This window comes from Pocillopora verrucosa, chromosome 9 (genome assembly GCF_036669915.1).
Source record: "Pocillopora verrucosa isolate sample1 chromosome 9, ASM3666991v2, whole genome shotgun sequence".
NCBI lineage: Eukaryota > Metazoa > Cnidaria > Anthozoa > Scleractinia > Pocilloporidae > Pocillopora > Pocillopora verrucosa.
Window position 1 is genome coordinate 21,968,616 of NC_089320.1, and position 8,488 is coordinate 21,977,103.

Genomic DNA, 8,488 nt, shown 5'->3' on the forward strand with positions numbered 1-8,488 from the left:
GGTGTATGCATGATTGTAGCGTCCTGCGGAATTCTCTCCCATGATAGATTAGAACCTAGGCCTTCACCGCCATGTTACATCATCCGCCGCCATCTTGTAAATGGATTTGTGAAGGAAAAAAACCTCCAGAAAAATCAGTTTACGCTATAGACTGAAGTGTATAATTACATAGTGATGGCTGCAGACAATGTATCATCTCAGACGACAACTGGACAGCCTCATTTGGCGAAGCAAGATCTAACAAAATTGGTAAAGATAGTGTTTCGTCTCTTGTAGACAATCACGTGTAGTGTTACATATTCTGTTTGATAAAAGGTTGATAGTTTTGAGTTACGTTTGTTCATATTTTTCTTTACTTTATTAGGATGTATCTGAGCTAAATCCTCTCACTCCCGAAGTTATCAGTCGTCAAGCAACGATCAACATCGGTAAGACATCAATATACACTACGTAAAATATTTATATTTGTTAAATAGCGCCTATTTTATGATCAGAAACCAGAAAAAAAGGAAGTTACATGGTGTTTTCTTGGTATTTAGAAAACTTTGCTGTGTATTGCATCAGAATTACTTTCTCCATAAGGTTTTACATTTTTAATTTTTTTTTGTAGGAACTATCGGCCATGTGGCTCACGGGAAATCAACAGTTGTTAAAGCATTATCCGGAGTACAGGTGATTTTCTTTTTCGTTATCGTACTTGTGTGATTATTCTAAAACAATTGAAGTTTTCTGCTGGTGTGGGTATTACTTGCATGTGGCTGACTTTGCAAGTAACTTTTGAACCATGTAACTGAAGATCATCTGTCAGAGTGCACACTGATCAGAAAAAAGATTGGCCAGCAGTAAGACTCTATGTTAACTGCATTGAGGCTCATAAGTACTCCCTCGAGAGCTCTGACACCAACTTGTAATAAAAAAGTTGTTGACACCCCTGTTAGCTAACTGATAACAGTTATACACCTTTCAACTCTTCTGCCCTGAGCATGATTACATGATGCTAAAACCTGCTGAGTTACAACACCAACCTCTTGTCAGCTCATTGCCCTGCCAACTGGCTTCTTGTACTCAGTAGAAAAATCAAGCCATTGTATTTTTAACAACTATTATGATTTAACTAAGTATTTATTCTTTTTCAGACTGTGAGGTTTAAAAATGAACTTGAGAGGAATATTACAATCAAGCTAGGATATGCTAATGCAAAGGTAAGTTGGTAACATTTTGTTCAGATTTCTTGGGTTTGATGTTACTGCTGCTTCTTTGAATGCAGCAGTTACCTCAATATATTGTGTTATTCACAGATCTACAAGTGTGAGAGCATTTCATGTCCAAGGCCTGGTTGCTACCGTTCATCTGGCAGTGCAAGAGAAGATGTATTCCCTTGTGACAGAATGGGATGTAATGGGAAATTTAGATTAGTTAGGTGAGAGTTTAAGTTTAATGGGAGTAAGTAATTGCACTTTATACTGAAATTAATGGTGATATCATTGCTTAGAAAACATGGAAGATATTCAGGAGACTCCAAACTCATGATTAGTAGATCTTTAACAGTCAATTGATTTTCTCTCTTAAGCACTTGTTACTTGATGTAGCTGGATGACACACAATATTTTTACTTGGACCTTCAGCTTTGGAATTCTCCCTCTTGTGAGCAATATTATCAGCCTTAACTTACTTTGTGGGTGTGGCAGACATGGTGCACAGCGATCAGCATGTAGGACACTGACCCACAAAGTACCTCTATCCATTCAGGAGAAAAAATAGCACTGCTCTCGGTTTCTTCATGCTATAAACAGAGATCTAAGCTCAAATTATCTTCAAGTCACTTTTTTGGCAACCTAAAGCCATCAAGAAAATAACTGAAAAAAGAGGGATGTAAAGAAAACGGCATTTTTTTTCATTAAAATTTATATTTTATAGTGTCTGCCTCATGCAGATCTAAACAACACTTGTGGTTCAATTTTTTGTTTTCAGACATGTGTCATTTGTTGATTGTCCTGGCCACGATATTCTTATGGCCACAATGTTGAATGGCGCAGCTGTCATGGATGCTGCTCTTTTACTTATAGGTTGGTTTTCAATTTTGTTTGTTCTTTATTGATTTCTTGACACTGTTCGGAGAATCATTTACAAAATAAAATGTTTCTACCTGCGGAGACAAGATTGCCTCCAAACAAATTAATGACAGGAATTATAACTTCATCCAGGTAACAGTTTGAACAGTTGGATAAAATCAATGGGAAGGTTATGTGAGGATATGAGTGACAGTAGTGCTTTCAAATCGACTTATGGTGGATCAGTGAAATATGAGATTTTGAATTTCATTGCTCAAAAGTTCTCCAAGTTTCAAAATTAAGTGTTATCATATCATGTAGATGTTCTTAGCATCTAATGTGACATCTATAATTTCGTCATTGTTTCATTTAAGTTAATGTTGAATATTCTTTGTTTCTTTCATCCAAGCTGGAAATGAATCTTGTCCTCAGCCCCAGACTTCAGAACATCTGGCAGCCATTGAAATAATGAAGCTTAAGCATATAATAATCCTTCAGAACAAGATAGATCTTGTCAAGGAGAGCCAAGCTAAGGAACAGTATGAACAGATTCTCCAGTTTGTTCAAGGTGAGAATACATGGTTGATAAAAACTGTTATCTTTATTACAGTGAGGAACCAGGCAGGCTCTTCATTTTGCATCAATGCTTTGAGAATTTAGTACTAAATCTTGATGGCCCGAGACATGGTAGAGCTCAGCAAACTCAAACTCTGTTAACTTCAACTCCCTGCTTACTAGAACAAAATACAATTTACTATCGTCTTAACCAAACTCAGTTAATTCCAACTCCTTGCTAACTCAAACTAATTTTAATTTCACTTGGCTCAGATTTACCTTGGTAACTGGAAACTTTGTGTAAAAGTGTTGGTTGTTAACATCAAAGAGTCAGAACATGGCTGATTACATTGCAACCTTTGATTGAAGATAGGCAAACTTCCCAAACTAACTGTTCAAATAAAAAAGCTGTTATAAAACAAACTTAATGTATGAAAATGATGATTCATTGTGCAAGAATGGTAAAAACATGATTGCTCATTATTTACAGTAACAAATTTAAATTCAACACCTATCCTAATAACTCAAACCACTGCTGACATACCCCTTAGGAGTTCAAGTTATCAGGGTTGTACTGAAACAAGGCATTGCTGGATACTAACATGTACATCTTCTTTATTTTGTTTTTTAGGAACAATAGCAGAAGGAGCCCCAGTGGTTCCAATTTCAGCACAGCTCAAGTACAACATTGAAGTCATTTGTGAATACATCTGTAAGAAGATTCCAGTACCTGTCAGAGATTTCACGTCCAGTGCTAAACTCATAGGTATGCAGTGGTGTTTAGTAAAAGAGTTCTGTTGATAGAAATGCAATGATTGGTGATTACATACTAGAAAATCATGTCTTTTCCATGATATTTCTTATAAAATGTTGTCATTACTAGAATTTTTTTGTTCTGTTGTTTAGTTATCAGATCTTTTGATGTAAACAAACCAGGCTGCGAAGTGGAGGAACTCAAAGGTGGTGTAGCAGGGGGCAGCATACTGTGTGGAGTTCTTAGAGTGAGTACATGATGGAAACTTTTTCCATCTTCTTAAGGTATTGTTGTTTATCAGATAGACTGTCCAAAATGCTTACAAACCTTTTTTCATTTCTTCATATATTTTCCCTTTATCATAGGACATTAGCATCAGTGATAATCAACTGGTCAACTGATCAGTAAACTTTGACAAATTTTTATCAGTCTAGTACATGGGTGATCAAACAACCTTTTGAAGTTTTTTGTTCTTTTTTGAGTATATCAAGATCAAAATGATTGGATGCAATCCAGGAAAGATGGTGAAGAAGACACTTGCAGCATGAATGTGAAGGTTTTGATTTTCTGTTTATTTGTAGGTGAGCCAAGAAATAGAAGTGAGGCCAGGTATTGTTTCAAAGGACAGTGAGGGGAAACTGCAGTGCCGTGCCATTTTCTCTCGCATTGTGTCTTTGTTTGCTGAGCAGAATGACCTTCAGTTTGCAGTGCCGGGAGGCCTTATCGGTAGGATAATTCAGATGTGTAAACTGCTTCCAACTCATGACCAGTCATAAATTTTGGAAACTGTTTGTTCAACTTGTAAATCTTTTATTAGGTGTTGGCACAAAGATTGACCCGACATTATGCCGAGCAGACAGGATGGTAGGACAGGTGTGTATCAGATATAGTTAAGAATGTGGTTACAGACCAAGTAATCTTGTTTGAGGCATCACTTTTTTGGTCTATAGTCTACACTATACAACCAATATTTTAAAAATACATCACTGAATTTAAATACTTTACTTAAAGAATGTTTCCAAGGCTTTAAGAAGAAATTGATTTTCATGCCCTTGGGTTTAAAAGGGATCCTATTTTGATAACTGTTTGTTGTCGAGCCAGGTTTTGGGTGCTGTTGGGACACTTCCTGAGATTTACACAGAGCTTGAAATCAACTACTTCCTGTTGAGAAGACTGCTGGGAGTGAGGACTGAAGGCGACAAGAAGGGAGCTAAGGTATTGCACAGGGAATTACAACTCGAATGTTAAATCATAAATTTCTCAATTTATGTTTTGATTAACTGGACAACATCACGAACATACTCCACTTCCTCATACAATTTCCATTTGAATGGAAGTTTTAACATATAGGAAGCCTGTTCCAGGCGTTCAGTTAATAAAACGGAGCGAAATAGTAAACGGAACGAAAAACCAGAGAGGTTTGGGTCCGGTTGAGTTGAGTTTAATTACGCGCCCCGACCCAAGCCTCCCTCGGTTTTTCACTCCTCCGCCACTATTGAGCTTCGTTTTGCTTACTAAACGCCCGGAACAGGTTAACAGACTATATGTGTGTAGTTATTCATGTTATGAGAACTCAATTAGAGTTTAAAAAATTATCTGACCTGTGGGATTCTGATTACGTAATTACGTGGTTGTGAGTGTTGTTTATTGAAGCTTTGTTTTCTGCAGGTACAAAAGTTGACTAAGAATGAAGTGTTGATGGTGAACATTGGTTCGCTGTCCACTGGAGGTCGTGTGTTGGCAGTCAAAGCAGATTTGGCCAAAATAGTTCTGACTCAACCCGTTTGCACTGAGATCGGAGAGAAGATTGCGCTTAGCAGAAGAGTTGAAAAACATTGGAGGTTTGTTTATTTTTATCATTCAAATACGCTTACAATGTGTGTTCCTTGCATGTCTACTGCCGTTGCCGTTTTATAAACCAGAAAGTTTACACCTAAGGCGACCACTTTTTTCCCTTCACTCTAATTACTGTTACAATCGAAGCACATTTAGTCGAGTGTTGAAAGTAACTCGGGATTGCAATGAATACTTTGCTTTGTGGTTGCTTTACAAAACTTCTGCCACCTTCTCTACCAATCAGATGCAAGACTAGAACTATTCGCGACCCTGGTTTTCCCGCGTTTTAGGCTGTTTAAGTTTGAGTTCTCATTCGCTTAATGTCTTGCTGTCATTGTTCTGATTGGTCGGTGTGGTTCCTTTGAATTTGGTCTCATGACCCTCAGTCGAAACGCGCTTTCCGTGGCTCTGGTCCAAAATTTATTCCAAACGAGTAGGAAGGAATGTGATGAAAATTTAGAGACGGGCGGTCAGATACAAGTTTGCAATCTTGCAACTTGATGGTGAAAGTCTCTTTTTCTGATTTCCTGGCTCAGTAGATCCCAGTCCCATACCCTTAAGTTAAAGGCAAGAAAGACAGAATTTCCCTGAAATGGCTGTAAAAAGTGGTACCTAAATCAGCCTGCTAGGATAATAAGTGAAATAATATGATGCAATTATCTCTAAGAGATGCGACTAAATTTTATTTTATTTTATTTTTTAAGTGGGGGGAGTTATCAGCAGCCTTGCAGACGTTATCTGTTGTATTTGAATTCGATTTTACCTCACAGTGCCTAAACAAGCTTCACAGCCTCTAATCTAATATCTTTAATTGTTTTATTGTTTATGTTTTAGTCGAGGTCTAAGCAATCTTTCAAGCTAACTAAATAGTCCAGCACTTGAGGAAAAACTTTGACTCGTGAAACTTCTGTTCTACATTTCAGATTAATTGGATGGGGCCAAATCAGACGCGGAGTTACCATCAAACCAGAATCATAGATAATGCAGCAGACATTTTGTAGTTTAAGAGAATCGAGTTCAACAAGGAAAGCTTCTGTCAAGAACGTGTTCTGCGGGTGCACTGTGGTCTACTCAGTGAATGTTTTATCTTCGTGTTTATCGATCTTTATGAAAAGAGTCCTGATTTGAAGATTTCTTCTATCTAACGTGTGATCTTTCTTGTACAGAAAATACTAGAAGCTTACAATGTTTATGAAATCATGATCTGAATTGTGTGGTTTAAGTGAGATTTGGGAGTCGTTGGTCTTCTTTTGCTTTGTCACGCGTACTTCTCCGTTCTTGGGGGCGTCACGCAACACTCTCCATTGACGAAAAAAGCATCGTGACGTCCTGGGTACTTGGAGTGTTGTGTAACAAAGAGATAGAGAACGTTTCGTGCGCAAACTTAGATAACGGCAACTTAGGAAACCAACGATTCAAAATGTTATAGTTATCGAAATCCTTAGTTAAGGTTATCAGACCTGGTATATCGTAATAAACATGACAATCTATTCTAAATATTTCAATTTCTTTTTTACTGAGACTCTTGGGAGGTTTGAACAAATGAAATGTCACTAGATAGGTTCAGTCAAGGGAAAAATACTTTAGTGAGTGGTGCTTTCGAGCTAAGTGGCCATCACTTCCTCACCCTTTTCCAGTTTCCATAACAGTCAACGATCAGGAGAACTGCTCCTCCCCACCGGATTGAATGCTAGTCAGTGGTATGTGAACCTTAATCGTTTCGTCAGGTTTTTTTTTTTTGACAGTTTACCGGAGCCCTTTTGTACCTCTTTGTTCAGAGAGGAACTCCTAGTCAGCCATTATTTTTTTTGCTTCAACTGATATATTGGCGCATCATTTTGCAGTCGTTAAAATCAATTAAAAGCTTCCCTGTATTACGTGGTTTATCTCTGAGTTGGTCCTTAGTCTACTCTCGATCTGCTTAGGTGCGAGCCACGGAATGCGGAATCGAATGCGGATCGAAGGCAAAATTCGATGCCTGCAGGCATATAAAATTTTTCAAGACTTGAATGATGTACCGTTTCGCCTCGGCCCAGAGATTCATCAGAAACCTTTCTTGATTTTCTTGGCTCTTCTTATCCTTTTAAGCTTTCACGATAAATATCTCTAACCAATTGAGTTCGAGGTCTCTACTTTAAGTTACAGACCGAGTTTTTCCGCTCGGATTTATTGGCCGCGCGCTTCGAGCTTGGGTCATAAATTCGAGCGGAAAAACTGGGCTCCGTAAGTTAGGGTTCGGACCAATAGGCCGGGGTTAGTAAGATTTTATTATAACAGAAGGAGAATATTTTAATTCAAACAAACTTTTGGATTTAGCGGGTAGTACGGGATATTTACCAATTGTAGAGCGCGCACTAACTGAGAGGTAGAATGCAATAAATCATTGTTTTAAATTGCGTGCAGAATGTGCGGCATGTCTTTAAACGAAGAAAAGGGGAAAAAGAACAAATATACGTCTGTTGTTTCTAGATTTGAATAGACCTTCCGATTAAAACAGTATACAGCGCTTTTCGACTGAGTGTCGTAAAACCTAAAACCAAATAAATAACAAAAGCTGATCACAAGAAAGGAAAATACCTTTCAAAGTTAAAAAGCCAATGAGCATTTACAGTAAAGATAACCAAACTGGCTAAAGCGTGGGAAAAGACGGTTGACCAAGTCGAGGTTGGTTTTAGTTTTGCATCTGGTTAGTTAAGAAAATGGCGCGACTTTTCTGGACCAATCGCAGAACGAGGCAAGACAAAACCAAAGCAAGTTGAACCCGAATTACTTTCGACATCAAATTGAATATTGTTCCATGTTGGCTTAATATTTCGTCTTTCATGAAGTTGTTCTTATCACTGAAGATACTGACTGATGAGGGTTCTGTGAATATTTCAACTATCCTGAATTTTTTCTTTATATCTATGGAATAGATGGCAATACCGAATCGGCTCCCAGTAAAATTTTTTTCCCTCCGTTACGTGACAAGCATCGTAATTACTTAGGCCAAGGTTCCACAGAGCGGAAAACTTACTGATCTGTGAACGAATACTCCTGTTTATATCGTATTTACTGATAGGCATGGGTAGGGGTCCTCCATTGACCAATCACAATTCAGATTCAATCAATATTTTTCATTTCCAAATGGCTCTTTGGAAAAGATGCAACGAGTATGCGCCACGTAATGTGTTCGGTCATAGAACGACTGGACCCTGGACTTCTGATCCGCCCTGGAGAGGAGAGGTCTGGGTTCTAACCTTAGACGGATCATTGTGTCGTGTTTTCAGGCTAGACATTTTAACTCTAAGAG

At 38.1% G+C, this 8,488-nt stretch overlaps 1 protein-coding gene across 1 annotated transcript; it reads left to right on the forward strand.

Annotated features, from left to right (window-relative positions):
• The first annotated feature begins 62 nt into the window (after positions 1 to 62).
• Positions 63 to 6,693, forward strand: LOC131779877 (eukaryotic translation initiation factor 2 subunit 3, Y-linked-like). Its single transcript, XM_059096469.2, has 14 exons — positions 63 to 249; positions 365 to 428; positions 611 to 672; positions 1,137 to 1,202; positions 1,299 to 1,420; positions 1,972 to 2,066; positions 2,461 to 2,619; positions 3,238 to 3,372; positions 3,513 to 3,607; positions 3,942 to 4,086; positions 4,178 to 4,233; positions 4,462 to 4,575; positions 5,029 to 5,201; positions 6,120 to 6,693. The coding sequence occupies exons 1-14, from the start codon at positions 175 to 177 to the stop codon at positions 6,172 to 6,174; spliced, it is 1,416 nt and encodes a 471-aa protein (XP_058952452.1). The 5' UTR covers positions 63 to 174; the 3' UTR covers positions 6,175 to 6,693.
• Positions 6,694 to 8,488: the final 1,795 nt, after the last annotated feature.